General features: G+C 38.4%; 1 protein-coding gene across 3 annotated transcripts in view; it reads left to right on the top strand.

The window, feature by feature from the left end:
* igsf11 (immunoglobulin superfamily member 11) overlaps window positions 1-14,383 on the top strand; it is a 117,797-nt gene extending 103,414 nt beyond the window's left edge. For all 3 annotated transcript variants that reach the window (XM_077566698.1, XM_077566697.1, XM_077566699.1), the window contains 5 exons: window positions 4,244-4,451; window positions 5,221-5,376; window positions 7,770-7,892; window positions 9,183-9,330; window positions 11,456-14,383. In XM_077566698.1, the coding sequence (XP_077422824.1) occupies window positions 4,244-4,451; window positions 5,221-5,376; window positions 7,770-7,892; window positions 9,183-9,330; window positions 11,456-12,005 (1,185 nt within the window). In that variant the 3' untranslated portion in view covers window positions 12,006-14,383. The remainder of the gene's footprint in view (window positions 1-4,243; window positions 4,452-5,220; window positions 5,377-7,769; window positions 7,893-9,182; window positions 9,331-11,455) is intronic.
* The last annotated feature ends 1,508 nt before the right edge of the window (window positions 14,384-15,891 follow it).

Genomic DNA, 15,891 nt, shown 5'->3' with positions numbered 1-15,891 from the left:
GTGCCAGTGCTGACCTCCTTTCTGTCTGCACACAGTGGCCAAGCCAAGCAGGTCACGCGGGAGGATGAGGTGATTTAGACACATGCAGTACAATGGATCAACAGACTCGCTACAGTGTAGTGTAACACACTTGTACTTATTGTCTGCATTTATGAAGTTACATTCATTTAATAAAACTGCATGCAAAAATGCATCCAAAGTTGTCACTGCTTAGTTCATCATTAGCTCCATTGATTGGATCATTTTCATCGCGATTACATTGTAATGTCATCAGAGTATGAAACAGGATTACAGTGGTGTAAAAACAGACAGCAACAAGACTTGACTGATGCTAGAGGTTCTTATTACTTTGTTGTAGGTACTGAACCCCACAGTTTCCTATGCGCATTCACCGAGCCATTCTGTATTGAAACATAAAATGATTTATTTCAAATTCAAGGCATAGGTATTAGGTTTACTGGTGAACAAAATGAACAGGGAGAGTAGCCTTTTCATAGAATCTGTCTCTCTTCATCTTGAATTCAGAAAGCGTTGTGTTCTTGTATTCCCCATCTCCATACCTGTGTTTGTTTAGTTTTGCTAGGTAGCTAGTTGTGCTGGGCTAAAATTGCTCAAGCAGTTAGGACACTGACTCCCATCACTACCACTGTTTTCTTAAGGTGCAACCCAGGGGAAGAAGATACAATGAAAACAGCAAGAGGCCCCATAATTAAACCCTGTGGAACACCATACGTTTCATTATACATATGAATTCATATTGCACATATTCATCCGACCACTTTCTTTTTTTGCTAAACATAGTATGAAGGGATTCAAATAATGAAGAAATCACACAACGTACCATCACAAACAGCCGCAAGTTGACTACAGATGGGCCAATCACTTTCGAAGGCCAAGTGGGGCGTATCATCATCAATCATTTGAGTCGGGTGTGTGACTTGACCTCCGTTGAACCCCCCCGAGACGGACTCACCAAACCTCTGTGGTTCGATTGAACCCAGGATAAGTACTAGGAATGTCCCAATCACACTTTTTTGGACCTGAGTCAGAGCCTCATTTTGAGATCGGCCGATTCCAAGTCCCGATCTGATACCTCTGCATTTGATTAAGGAGGGGGGAAAAAAGTGTTGTTTTTTTTACATTTATTATTATTATTTTAACAAAACCAACCCCTTTTATATAGTGAGTGGAGCAGCGGTTAAACTAAGTAAAACATTGAAACCCCCTTTTTGTGGCACATCTATGATGAGTTAGTTAGTTAAAAGAGCTATTATTAACCAGTATATGAATTTTTCACAAGAGCTTTATTTTTTAGAACATACTGTAGTCGTTTTAAAGCATGCTACTTAACACAAATTGATGGGCTGAAATAGAAATTGAACAAATTGATGCTAACCTAAAATACAGTATATATGTGCGTGAAACAAGCCATCTTCACAACAAACAAAAGGCTGCATTTGAAGAGCAAGCAAGCAAAATGTTTGGGTCTGGACTCACACTAGGCTAGACTGCCAGCCCGGGCGGGATTTAGCGACCTCACGAAGGACGTCGGACCCTCCGGATTCGCACAAAGCTAGGCTAGGCGTCCAGAGTCGCTAACACGGGCGCCGAAGCTGGATCCGCGGGGAGGAAGCGAAACACATCAGCAGTTGGATCTGCGAAAATGGTACGAAGCACGTCCAGAGTTGCCAGCGCCTAATGCGGGGAAGTGTGCAACGCATCTACCACATTAAAGAAGATAATAACTTATCATCTACTTCCAAATGCCTCAGCGCTATTTCCTTGTTTAGCCCCGCCGCTCGATGCCATTAATAGTGTTACTGTAGCAAAGTGATGCCATGTGAAAAAATGAAGTCTCATTCTGTGCCCACTGCGTAACTCCAGATCTAATAAAAAAAAAAATAATTTAAGTAACCTCATATATTTATCTGATTGGGGGACAACACCCTATTTCACGTGATCGGATCGGGACATCCCTATTAAGAATCACTGTGCTGGTGAATGCGTGCCGGTATAAAATGAAGGTAAAACCAGGGACCGTTATTTTGTCACTGCAATCGCAGACTCTCAACCCAAGATACATTGATATCGCAATCCCACGAGTAAATGAATGCACACTGACATACCAAACCAGGAGGAGATGAAGTTGCAGTCTCTCATCACAGCTGAGGAGCTGCCTATTCATCTGCACGTAAGAGGACAAAGCGAGCGCACTGCACTCAGGAAATTGCCGGCGCGCAATTTACAACCGTTAAGCAGCAGTGGGGGACAGTAGACACACACACACACGTAGAATCACACAGCTTTCATCAAAACTATCCTTGTCACGCTCACAGACGCACACACTGAAGCTGGTTGTTTCCCTGGCCGGGGCCTTTGAACAGTTCAATGAGGAATCTTTTCAGCCAAGTGAATGGCCCCTCTGATTCCGCTCTGTGTGTGAGTTGATGTGCGCATGTGCTCAAACCATGTGTTTCTGTGTGTCCTCTTCATCTTTTGTGTGGGCCCAGCTGAGGGGTGAGAGCTGTTTTACATGCCGCACAAACAGGCCTGTTCAAAGCTAGTTTGGAATCAGAGTAGGGCTTTTAGAACAATGTTTTTTTTTTTTAACATTCTTAGATTTAGACCTGTAAGAATGATGAAACAGTGATATTTCCATGCAACAGATTGCAGTTGAGATGTTTAAAGTTCAAACGTTTTCAATTATGCATACCATGAAGTGGATGCTTTTATCTTAAGAGACATATAACTTCAAGAAAGCGTACTTTTAGTATGTTCTCTAGTCACTGAACTAGAAGCAATCACTTAGTCGAATAGGTTTGTCTGTTTGTTTTGACTTTTTTTCTTCAAGTTGACACTCAAATGTAACCTACAACACATCCTCTTAATAGAACTACCCTCACATCACTGGTGAGAAAAAATTTAATGTTATTCTACACCTTCAATTTTATTATTCCGCTATTTTATTTCTCACATTTTTTTGACATGCTACTCCTTCCACATTTTTCCAATGATTTTTTTCCATTCCAACTTCAACATGTTCCAAAAACTCCCGCCAAGTGTGCTTGCATTTTTCTCATACCAAAAAGTCATATGAGGTTTACCTAAAATTTAAAGTTTCGCATGGAATTCATCATGCATTCCCAGTGGCACATTCAAAATTACACATTTAAATCTTGGGAAAGACTTTCAACATTGCAAAAATTCTCACAAACCCAAATTTCACAAATTCACATATTCTACATTTATTACCCCCCCCCCCCCCCCCCCCCCACACACACACACACACACACACACACACATTAATTCACTGATCCACACCACACCAATTTCAGCACACTCCAAAAAGTCATACTCTTCAGGGCTATTATTTTTCCTTATTCCAAAAATAAAATTTCCATCAATAATTCACAAATAATTCACAATGATAAATTCTAATTAACGTATTCAAATTGTTCAGATTTGAAAGTTAAATTAATTCACCTTAGGAATGATTTTCAGCATGACAAAAATTTCCACTTAAGCCTGGTTCACACAGCAAAATTTTAAAATTGTCGGCCGACTTCCACACTCTAATTTCTACATTTTTTTTTTACCGATTCAAACGGTTCTAAACTTTTGGTTGGTTTTCTCCTCTCTTTTCTACATGGTTTGGCCGATTCAAACTTTTAAAACTCATCTGTTAATCTTATCTCTACCACAATATTGTTTTTTTTTAAAACTTAAATTAAATTTTTTTAGTTTTTCTTCTCCAACCCTTATCTTTTTTTTTTTACCAATTTAAACCGCTTCAACTTTTTTTAAACTGTTCATCTTATCCAAAATGCAGAATTTCAAAAATAAAAATCATATTAATATATTTATGTATTCATATTTTTTTTACCTCCTTAAATTTCTACATTTTGTTGACCGATTCTAACAATTCCCACTTCAGAATATTCTGCTCATTCCAGGTCATTATGTATCATTCAATGTCATTCAATATAATTTTTACATAATTCTAAATCACTCTACATCATTCTACATTCTTATCTACTCTTCTCAACACACTAAATAAATATCATAGCAAATAGCAATAGGATTTTTGGTCTTCCTTTTTTCTTCGATGTCTATTTTTTTTCCTTCAACTGCCTTTTTACTTAACTGGCACCAATGTCAATAATTTAATTTCTGTCGACACTCCATCCCCACCCCACCTTGTTGGTGCCACCTCCCTTCTCCCTTCTGTGATGTGCCAATCCAGGTGATAATCTACCAGCGCGGCCAGGTATTCAGCCTCGCTAACCACCTCAATGGTCGTGTGGGTTTTGTGTCCACCATGCCAAGTACAAGTGCCTCCATCTTCATCAACAACACCCAGCTGTCAGACACGGGAACCTACCAGTGTCTGGTGAACAACCTCCCGGACAGAGGGGGGCGCAATATTGGTGTCATCGGGCTCACTGTGCTAGGTACTTCTGCTCTTGTTGTCAAAACGTTGTGGACATGATTGTTGATATTATTAACTCATTTACTGCCAATGACGGCTATAACCGTCAAAAATTGATTTAAACTATTTCTATTAGTTTACATTTTTTCCCACTTTTGTTAGCAACAATATGAAAACCTAGAATTTTTTTATTGTACATTTAGAACAGATATGAAATTTGTTATTAATCGCGAGTTAACTAGTGAAGTCATGAGATTAATTATGATTAAAAACTTTAATCGCCTGACGCCCCAAATTTTTTATTATATTTTCTTTCCTTTTTTTTTATTCATTCACTGCCGTTGACGGCTATAAACGTCAAAAATTTATTTTAACTATTTCTATTAGTTGAACATTTTTTTTCCACTTTTGTTAAGAGTTTTTTTTTTTTTTTTTATTGCACATTTAGAAGATATAAAATTTGTGATTAATTGTGAGTTAACTAGTGAAGTCATGTGATTAATTACTTTTTTTTTTTTTTTAAATACAAAACTCTTGCCCCCAATTTTTAACTATCTTTTTTTTTTTATATAATTTTTGGGCAGTGAATGAGTTAAAGTTTATTTTTAATGGTCATGGTGCATTTTATATTCCTTGATCAAAACTGACCCAAAAGCTATTGTTTCCCATAATGCTGCTTTAAAAGACCATATAATTTCCACTCTATGTAAAAGTAATCTATATATGTAAAAAAAAAAAGATTTGCATTGTAAAGTGGTTGACATCTCACCGCCCACTCTTTCATCTGTCAGTGCCCCCCTCGGTGCCAGCATGTCGAATCCAGGGAGCGCTGGATGTCGGCAGCGACATCATGCTGTTTTGCAGCTCAGATGAAGGTATTCCAACACCGTCCTACTCGTGGGAGAAGCTCGACGCGCTGCCCAAGCTGCCGCACAACGCCATGCAAGGTATTAGAAACAAGCTGGCCATCGGGGTTCCCTTTTGCCCCACCTTTGCTGGTAAATGTAACACACACGTTAGGGAGCGCAGACTCCGCCTTCCATTATCACGGCCATACCTGGACATTTCCGTCCTGTGATCCTTCTGAGGGACTGATGTCCCGTTGTGTGATTCAAATGAGAATTGCTGCGTGTGTGAGATGAAGAACTTGTGGTGCTATTCTATTTTTCACCCCTTTCTCTCATGCTGATTACCAATTGCTGACGTTTTCAAATTTCATCCGAGAAGCACTTGCATGCGTTAAATTGGATGTTGTCACGAGGCAGCTGGCATTCAGCCTAAGAGAGCTTTTTATTGGCCTCCCCACTCTTATCCGGCTGTGACCTTTGCACAGCAGACAGTCTTCATCACCTGTTGCACTAAGTGTACACTACCGGTCAATTAAAGGCTCATACAACGTGGCCTCGGATTTCTACATAAAACAAATAAGTAAAGCCATGATTGTAAATTCGATTCTCTTCGCGTCAATAAAATATCCAGTCAGTTGTTTGAGCCTTTTCTTGACACAAGTAGTGCTTTTGCACAGTGCATGTAACCCTCTTAACTCATTCATTCTGTGAAACTAAACTAATTGAGAAGAGTTGTTAAGTAGAATACAATCAGTGGCCAAAACATTGGGTACACACTACACATACACATGCATGATCTACAAACAGGGGTGTCCAAACGTTTTCCTTCAAAGGCCACATACTGAAAAAAAATTAACAATAAAACCAATACGTCAATGAATTATGTATTATGGTTATTTTACCTGTTTTTGTTGTTGTTGTTTTTAAACACCTGATTAAGATAATTATTAAGATAATTAAGCAAACAATGTTCCATGGTTTGGGGTGGCCCACACCTCTGTATCCCACTAGAATAGATGCACCCCTGCCTTGAGCAGATCTCCACATTCGGAAACAAAGCTAAAGTCATTTGTAATAAGATGACAATTTTTAAAGCGGTATTTACTTGACGGGTCTTAGTCATCAATAAGGAATCGAATGTAGCCATATCCAAACATCACTATATGATAATCATCATGATATGAACCTCACAAATCAATAATTATCACGATATTTTGGAAGGTTGACGATATAAAGAAAGGTCATGATACAATATTTGGTAAAAACTTATGATATTGTAAAAAATACATATATATATCTCATATTAACATAAATGAATGATCTACAATCACTAGTAATTATACAATATTGAGGCCCTTACATGCTATTGGACGCTTACATTGTCACTCGAGTCAATTTGTGGAGAATCTTAAACGTGTTGGTCTTAAACGTTGGTGGCCAAAACATGACTAATTAAAATCAAACTGTACTAAAAAACTAATCACCACTGGGTGCTTAGTTTGAACAGTGCAAATGGAATAAATGCAACCTCACCATTTGAACGTATGTGCTGCTTGCAATATCATGACATGACGACGACAATGTCATGGCAATTTTAATATCGCAATACCACGATATTGCCATTGCATCCCTAGTCATTAATGTGATAATCTCACAAATCAGACCTTTACACAGACCGAACAAATTGGAGGAAAGCATTTTTGCTTGCTTTAATTTATGAGGCATTATAAAGAGAAATATGTTGCTAGTTTAGTTGTAAACAATTTATTTGCATAGAAAAGCTCTATAATTCAAATTAATTATTATTATTGTTATTATTATTAGTTGTCAGCTGTGCCAGCCCTGACACACAGACTCAGTAATTTTTTTTTTTTTTTAAATGGCCTGCGGGTCATAGTTTGGACACCACTGATTACAAGGTCTGCAAGATCTACTACTATAACTTGTGTCAAATTCATGCCTTTACAAAGATAATGATGATGTGATCCATACTGTCATAGAAGTATTTAACAACTTATTGTTCATGTTTATTACATTTCTTCTTCTTATTATTATTATTATTATTATTGTTGTTTATCATTTATTTGTAATATCTGAGTGCCCATTTTTAACCACATTGATCAAAAGCACATCATGCTTTTTCACTCCTGCACAAATAACCACAGTAATAAACATAGCCTACTTTGAATTCAATATGATCAACGATTGAGTCACTCAAAACTGAACGTTGTCTTACTTAAGGCAAAATATTTGTGTAGCGCAAGTTCAACAACGCATCCGAATGGTGCAGGCAGCGTTTGTGTACTTGTTTTAAAGCTATCTGGCTCCCTCTACTGGTTAATTGAAGGGTGGTTCAAACCAATCTATATGCAACAATATTGAACTTGATCTGAAGCAACACAGTCCCCGTAGTTAAACCAAACGTCTGTAATGGGTATTAAGCTGCACGTGCTGGTTTGATCACAACACAAATCTGTGTGTGTGTCCCACAGACCAGATGCAGGGCACTGTAACGCTGAGAAACATCAGCACCAGTACCTCAGGTCTCTACCAGTGCACCTCCAGCAATGCCATTGGCAAGAGTACATGCCTGCTCAATCTTCAGGTTGTTGCACGTAAGTAGTCCAAACACACATCTCGACAGCTGCTTCAAAGCTGTGCCTCCGTTGACACGTTGCTGGTATTTATAGACATTTCACTCATCACATGATAGACTGAAGTCAAGTTGAAAAGTCTTCTGTGTGACATTTGGTATGAGACCAAGAATCAAACATTGTCGATGTCAAAACTTAGATTTGGCATGTTTGACACAATCAGACCAAAATGAAGATGGAGTGTGTAAGATGAGGTCAAAGAAGTGGCCTGGTATGGCATCACAGCAAGGAATGTTTTTTTTATTATTTTGTTTTTGATGAAGAATAACAAGCAGATGTTGTACTCATGTTCTTCTACTGTTACTTTTCAAATACTATAACTTAAGTAATAACAAAAGGCCATCCTCCAAATAACTACCATAAAAATGTTTCTTAAAAAAAAAATGTTCAAATAGACAAAATATAAAACAAAAATATGTAAATTCAAGTAATGGCTTAAAGTAACTTTGTTTGTTTACACACTTGAACCAGTACTATGGAGTCAACAGGCAGAGATTATTATTATTTTTGATAATATTGAACGTTTGTAGGTAGATTCATTCATATTCATCAGCAGCAGCAAAATTGCCATCTGTTTCATTAGTCAAAAAAGCATACATGCAGTATAGTGCGGACTGATTTTTCTCCCTGCTTCTTGTGAATGCACGCAACTTCTGACAGTTTTTCCTCTTCTAATATGCAGTATCACTATTAGGGGTGGGAATCTTTGAATGTCTCACGATTCGATTCCGATTTTTGGGCGTGCGATTCAATTCAGAATCGATTTTCGATTACGGACGATTTTTGATTCAACATGATTTGATTGACAATGATTTTTGCTTCAATTTATAGATGTTTAAGGAATCGTAATGATCTACTCCAGTCTGACTCGCTAATTCTAATTAGCGCGCTACTCGCGGCACCTAAAAGAACGGCTCCACGCTGCAAAAAAAAAACTTTTATTGGAATAACTTGATCGTGACTTTTTCCTTCTACTCTCGAATGTGGCTACTTAACAGTGTATCAGACCGCTTGGAACCACACTGCCCCTAAGTGGCCAAATCGGTTACAACATGAACAGCACTCCCAATAAAGGCACACACAAACAAAGGGAAGACAGTATAAAATAATTTAAATAAAATCGAATTTGGAACATTTAAAATCAATTCTGAATCGTACTAAATGAGAATCGCGATTTTTATGAGAATCGATTTTTGGCATACCCCTAATCACTATAATTGTTTGTTTTTTCTTTCCCCCACTATTCTTTAGCCCAGCCTCAGAGTGTGGGTCTGATAGCTGGGACCATAGCTACCGGAGTGCTGGCGCTAATCATCTGCTGCCTGCTCGTGGTGGTCACCCTCTATTACTGGAAGAATAAGAACAGATACGAGGAGGAGGAGATACCCAACGAGATCAGGTTGATCTTTATTAATGTATTAATTTAAGTTGCAACATTGTTTGGAGAAAAGTACGTTACAATTGTGTGTACGCTCCTTCGCTGTGGTAAGCGTACCACGTGTAGGGTAGAGTGGGGTAAGTTGAGCCACTTATTTCAGGATCACCTCGGGTAGGTAGTTAATTTTTTGGGGCAAACTAATATTCAAGTATATATTTCAGGTTGCAAGCCGGTTTAATGTAAACATAGCAATTTTGGTGATAAAGCCTGTCAAACAATGATGACAAAAAGTCAAGCATAAATGGGGATAAGTTTTTTTAGGATGCTAAACCGCTGTTCATTTTGTGCTTATACACACAGGGCATAATGTCCAGGGTCTTTTCCCTAAACATTTAGTCACATGCTCCATGTTTTATAGTTTCTTAGAAACAAGGGGTGGTTCAACTTATCTTTTGGCTCAACTAAGCCCAGTCTCCCCATCTCATTAAGTTCATGGGTGAGTTGAAGCCAAACTGACTTACCGTGAACTGGTCACTCACATTCAGATTTATGAGCAATTTAGTTAACCCTAACATACATGTTTATGAAGCGTGGGAGATTTGATTTCAAAATCTCAGAAAGGTGAGGCAGATGTTCTGTTATTGTAAATTTCTAAAAGATAACACAGGTCAACAGAAAATGTGTTGCATGTATGCAAATACTTGTTCTTACATAATTTTGGGGTACTGAATCAAAATCTGACCATATAGGGTGTTTTTTTCTGTGATCTTTATTTAGTTATTATTTTTTGCAAATATTTTTTATTTTTTTATGCTTAGTGGTGTTTTTAACAAAGTGGGTTTATAGCTGCCACTTAAAATAGTAGCCCATAAGTAACAATTTGTGGCCAAATAATTTGGATTATCACAAGAATAAGAACTTTAGACAACTGCAGGAGACAAACAATAGGGACAACGTGACATGTGACAGAAAATTAAAGCATACAAAAAAAAAATGATGGCAAATCACTGATCCCAAATTTTTTTTTAAATGAAAAAAAATGTTGGCCAGTGATCGATTTACAGCCACAAAAGTTCCTGCAGATGGAGTATATTCAAGAACAGTCACAGTAACAGATACCAAGTGCGACTACTAATAGTACTTTTGTTACATAAAATTTCCCCCCAAAATTTGGTACAGATAATATAAAAGAAAGTTCCAATAGCATTTTTTCCTTAAAAATGCATGAAATCAATGGCAATTTTCTATTCTTCTAATTTCTAGTTCCAGTTCGTAAAACGGCCATCACGAGTACCCATACTTTTAAACAAGGTTGGGCATTGACCCACTACTGATACCTGGTATCAGTACTCGCCCATGCCTACAATTAATCCTCATGTTCTCCTAGCACAATATTAAAATGATTATTATTGTGCGATGTCTCCATATTCGTTTTTACTGGCGAGCGTATCTTCCAATATTCCTCCACGTACGCCAGCTTCCTCTCACATTCCAAAATTGTCCACAGGTGTGAATGTGAGTGTGCATAGTTGTCTGCATGTGCCAGCAATTGAAGACTGTGTTGTACTGTTTAATATTTATTTAGATTAATCATTTATTATTTTAACTGTCTTTTATTTACACTCAACAAAAATATAAACACGGCAACATGTTGTTTTTGCTCCCATTTTTTACGAGATGAACTCCCTGTCTAAATCTGTGATTAGTGAGCGCTTCTCCTTTGCCGACTGGTCCCCAGACACGCCCCTCCTAATAAAACAAAACTACACCTTTCAGAGTGGCCTTTTATTGTGGGCAGTCTAGGGCACACCTGCGCACTAATCATGGTGTCTAATCAGCATCTTGATATGGCACACCTGTGAGGTGAGATAGATTAACTCGGCAAAGGAGAAGTGCTCATTATCACAGATTTAGACTGGTTTGTGAACAATATTTGAGCGAAATGGTGATATTGTGTATGTGGAAGAAGTTTTCGATCTCATAATTTTTTTTTAGCAAAAACAAAAGTGTTGAGTGTATGTCGGATGTTTGCTTTGTGTACAGCACTTTGTATGCAATACAGAGCTTGAACTGCTAGTACAAAAAATAAATGGATGGATTAAAAAAATATATATATCACTGACCTCTCACTGGCTCATCTCCACAGGGAAGACGACCTCCCACCCAAAAGGTCGTCATCGGTGAAAGCGTTCCACGCCGATGCGTCGTCTTCCGAGAACGACACCCTGACCTCCACCAACACCTACAACAGTCGCTACTGGCACAACCCCAAACCCAACTACGACACCAACTCGTACACCCGCTACAACGGAGACACGCGGCAGACCTTCGCCACCGCCGTCCATGGCGCACATGGACACAGACAGTCCCAGAACCAGGGACACGGCTCGGCGGTCCCGGCACCGGGCTCCGCCCCGCTGTCTCGCCACACCCAGCCCGCAACTACAACAACTTCCAACTTTGCCAATGGCAGCCACACGCTCCCGCCACCCAAGACCCTGGTGGTCACCACAAACTCGGCCCCGTCTCCCCCCACCATGGTGCGAAGCAACGGCTCCGTGAGCCTCAAGCCAGTGGTGACGCCCACGCACGGGCAGCACACGCACTCGTACGCCGTGAGCCAGGCCACGCTGGAGCGAATGGGGGCGGTGCCCGTCATGGTGCCCGCCCAGAGCAGAGCGGGCTCGCTGGTCTGAACACCTCTTTGAAAACAGGACTTCAATCGTTTTTGGTTGTTTTTTGAAATCCAATGATGAAAACCAAACTGAATATGGGCTGAAACAGCCTGCTGCCCTTTATTTTACTATTACAACTGTGTCTTTCTCTACTCTGTGTGCTGACTTTTTTTTTTTATTCTAAAAACAAAGAAGGATTTTGCAGTGCAGAGTTCATACAATGCCAATTAATTTATTAAAATAATCCTATTTTTATTTGGGAGTAGAAGACTGGAGTTAAATCATCCATTAATGGCGTTCATTTCTTGTTGGATGGTTTTATATTGTTGCTTTGTTTGTTCTGTTTCCCCCAAAACAATGCAGGCATTTCATTCTCAGTGTGTCAATACTGTAGATGGGAAAATGAAGCCTCATGAAGCTTCATGAAGCACTTTTACTATTTTTTTTACTCCTCTAGATGGTGCTGTTGGTTCAAATATAAAGGCTAGTGCAATGAAAATGTATTACATTTCCACTGCCTTTTTAAACCAATAGTGCCATCTAGAGGAGTCAAAAAATATCACAAGTGCTTCATGAGGCTTCATTTTCCCATCTCTACGTACGGTCGGACAAGAGTGAACTCAAAATTTCCTTCATAAATGCATGTGGTCTCTGTTTTAAGATATTTTTTGGGGGCCACAGTTTACGTTGAATAAATTATGAAATTGTGATCCCGATGAATTGAAAAGATGAATGTTCCATTGTGTGTTGGAAGCGACTTTGAGATGAACGTATAGAAGAATGATGTAATGGCCTTAGAAGAGAAGAGGACGACAGGCTTTAGAGGTGCAATATGTTGCTTAAAACAGTATACTTTTTTCAATGGATGGATGGATTGATGAAAATGCTTTGTGTTTATGCACTTTTTTTTTTTTTTAGCTTAAGCAGCCAACCATCTTGTTCACAGTCTTATTGATGACATGCTTTCCCCATACAAATCTTCACATGGGCAGAGGAATATGATGTCACTGTTCAAGAATGCATCTCCATTTTCACTCTCTTTTTTTTTTTAATAAAAAATATTTTTCTTGGTGTTTTGGAGAAAAACTGGAGATGCATGCTTTAATTGTACTCTAAAGAATAATGAGAAAATGCTAATATAGTATTGGAAATGTATTGCTTTTCAAAGTATAACAATGTTCTGATTTTTTTTTTTAAACTTCACTGTTGTCCTCATCTGGTTTGTCACCTCTGTGTGTATTATTTAATAAATGCTTTCTAAATGAACACATTATATTTAAAGGTGACACCCTCCCCCCACCTAATCCCCATACAAAGGCAAGCACCTACTTTTTTTTTTTTTACTGTACATATTGTAACTACAACTGTAGGCTAGAATCAAAGAAAACATTTCAATTTGACCCGTGTCTTAACATTGTGTGGCGTCTGAGACACATGGGGGGAAAAAAACACTGATTGATTGAAGGGATTTTTTATTTTTGTTATATTTGTAGCTTTATTTTCCTCACAAATATTGACAAGGATGGTAAATCCAGTCTGTTTATGCTGTAAATGGCAGAAATATATAATGTGTTTATATTTTAACCAAATTTTCAGCAAAGGAACTTAACTGTGTCATTTGTTGCGTGTGAATACAAGATACTAAAAGTCTTCTCAAAAAACTTTTTATGTACGCCGCAATTATTCAAAAGAGTTTGTTTATCATTTGTATTGCGGTTTTATGGATATTTGAAAAATGCAATCTCATTTTGTCTTAGAAACATTGCATTTCATTGAGCCACTGTCATCTTGTGTCATCATGTAAGAGTTATTTACACTGGGTTGAGACTGGATCATTGTTTGTATCTAATGTACGTAAATCCATGCGGTCATAGCTGTTCATGTGCCATTTTTCACTCAAATGAGAAGAAAACAAGATGGGGAAAGTTGACATGTTTATTAGCTAGTCTAATATTGTGTATGTCCAATGTGGGAAAAAAAATATTAAGACATCGCATATGTCACTTCTCTTTAAACACACTCATTTTAGTCAAACACATCCAAAGTAAAAAGTCCAAAAAAGGTCAAAATGCCCACACAGTCGCATCCCGTCTTATTTACCTGTCAGTGTTTCCGAATGAAATCTTTCTCCGCTTCTCAACCAGCCGTGGCTGTTTACACATCCTCCAAGGTCTCTGTTATCATTTAAGGGAGAATAACCACTTTGAATGGAGAAATTGGTGACTAAACGTGCTGTGTCCATGACCTAGCGTCCACAACGAGGTGTTAGTAAATAATGACCAAACTAATGTGTAAATATGTAAAGAAATCAATTTGTTCTTACTGTTGGTTTGAAATGTCAAATAGGAAACATAACACTGGAACTTGTAGAGAATAAAATATTGTTGATACAATCTTAAGCCTTTGTGTGTGTTTTTTAGTGGCTACTGTAATTCTGGTTTCCTTCTTGAATGGTTACTGCAATGTTTGTTCAAAACAAGTCATGTAGACTTTAGGGTACTACGGAACCACAATTTTAGTCAGCAAAAATGAACTCGATGCCATCATTTTTAAGTACTGGTACAGTATAGGGGGGCGCCACTCAAAAGCGTCTTTAGTGTTTGGCTACCTGCAAGCTATGAGCTGAAGTGCAGACCGGGCGTGCTGAATTCTGTCACAAATTCAAAAAGCTGCAGATTATTAGGATTTCTTTACACATTTCAAAGACGCCCTTTCATGTCAAACGTGTAAATACATTTTCGATAAGCTATGTTTGTTCATGAAGGTATATGGTATACTTTAAGTAATAGTCACATTGCGACATATTGTGTCCATGGATCTGAATTAAGGCACAGAATTGTCTGTTATCAATCTTCCAGGTCCATGACTAGCCTGCTGGCTAACAAATAAATGGACAAACAACCCCAAATACAAAGCACTCTCACTCTCTCTCTCTCTCTCTCTCTCTCTCTCTCTCGCTCTCTCTCTCTCTCTCTCTCTCTCTCTCTCTCTCTCTCTCTCACAATGATTGGTTTATCGGTATTGGTTGAAAATAGCATTATTGTACATCCCTAATTTGCAGGTATAATATCAAAGTCAGGTATTTTGTATCCTGACTAAACTCGACGAGAGGATAACAAAAGAAGTTCCAATATTGGCTAGTGCAGCATTTCTTAAATTTTTTGGAGCCAAGGCGAGGCAACCTTTTTACATTGAATCTCAAGCCAAATATACCAAACAAATATCTCACAAAAAGTATGAATACTGAAAGTATGAACTTGTCTAAACTTACTCCCGAATGGACATACTCTAAAATATAATATAATATATATAAAACATAAATCTGGGCCTGTTTAACTGAACACAAAGCTTATTTATATTCACAGGAAGCCATGACATATTTGGTAAACCTGATGACTCAGGTGTGAATGTGAGTTTGAATGTTTTTTTGTCTAAATGTCCAGGGTGAATAGGCTCCAAACTCTTATGACAGGGGTGGCCAAGTTCGGCCCTCGAGAGCCACTATCCAACCCGTTTTCCATGTTTCTCTCCACTAACACACCTGATTCATGATCATTATCAGGCTTCTGCAAAGCTTGCTGATGAACTGATCATTAGATTCAGCTGCGCTGAAGGAGGGATAGTGGCTCTCGAGGACCGAACTAAGCCACCCCTTTCTTATATGATCATGCAAAAATGAATGGCTGGTTATTTGAATGTTCCATTCGCACTTTTAAAACTAACCACTAGATGGTAGTATTTATACACACATGCAATCACCAATTACATCATTAGGTACACTTGACAAGTAATACAAGAGATAGCCTATATTACAAACAAAAGTAATATAGGCTATCAGGCCCGGGTACCCTGAGGACATTTGCATGCTGGACTCCACCACGTTGCCCGGTCCTCTACGCTCAAAATC

This window comes from Vanacampus margaritifer, chromosome 5 (assembly GCF_051991255.1).
Source record: "Vanacampus margaritifer isolate UIUO_Vmar chromosome 5, RoL_Vmar_1.0, whole genome shotgun sequence".
Taxonomy (NCBI): domain Eukaryota; kingdom Metazoa; phylum Chordata; class Actinopteri; order Syngnathiformes; family Syngnathidae; genus Vanacampus; species Vanacampus margaritifer.
This window is presented reverse-complemented; position numbering and strand designations above follow the sequence as displayed.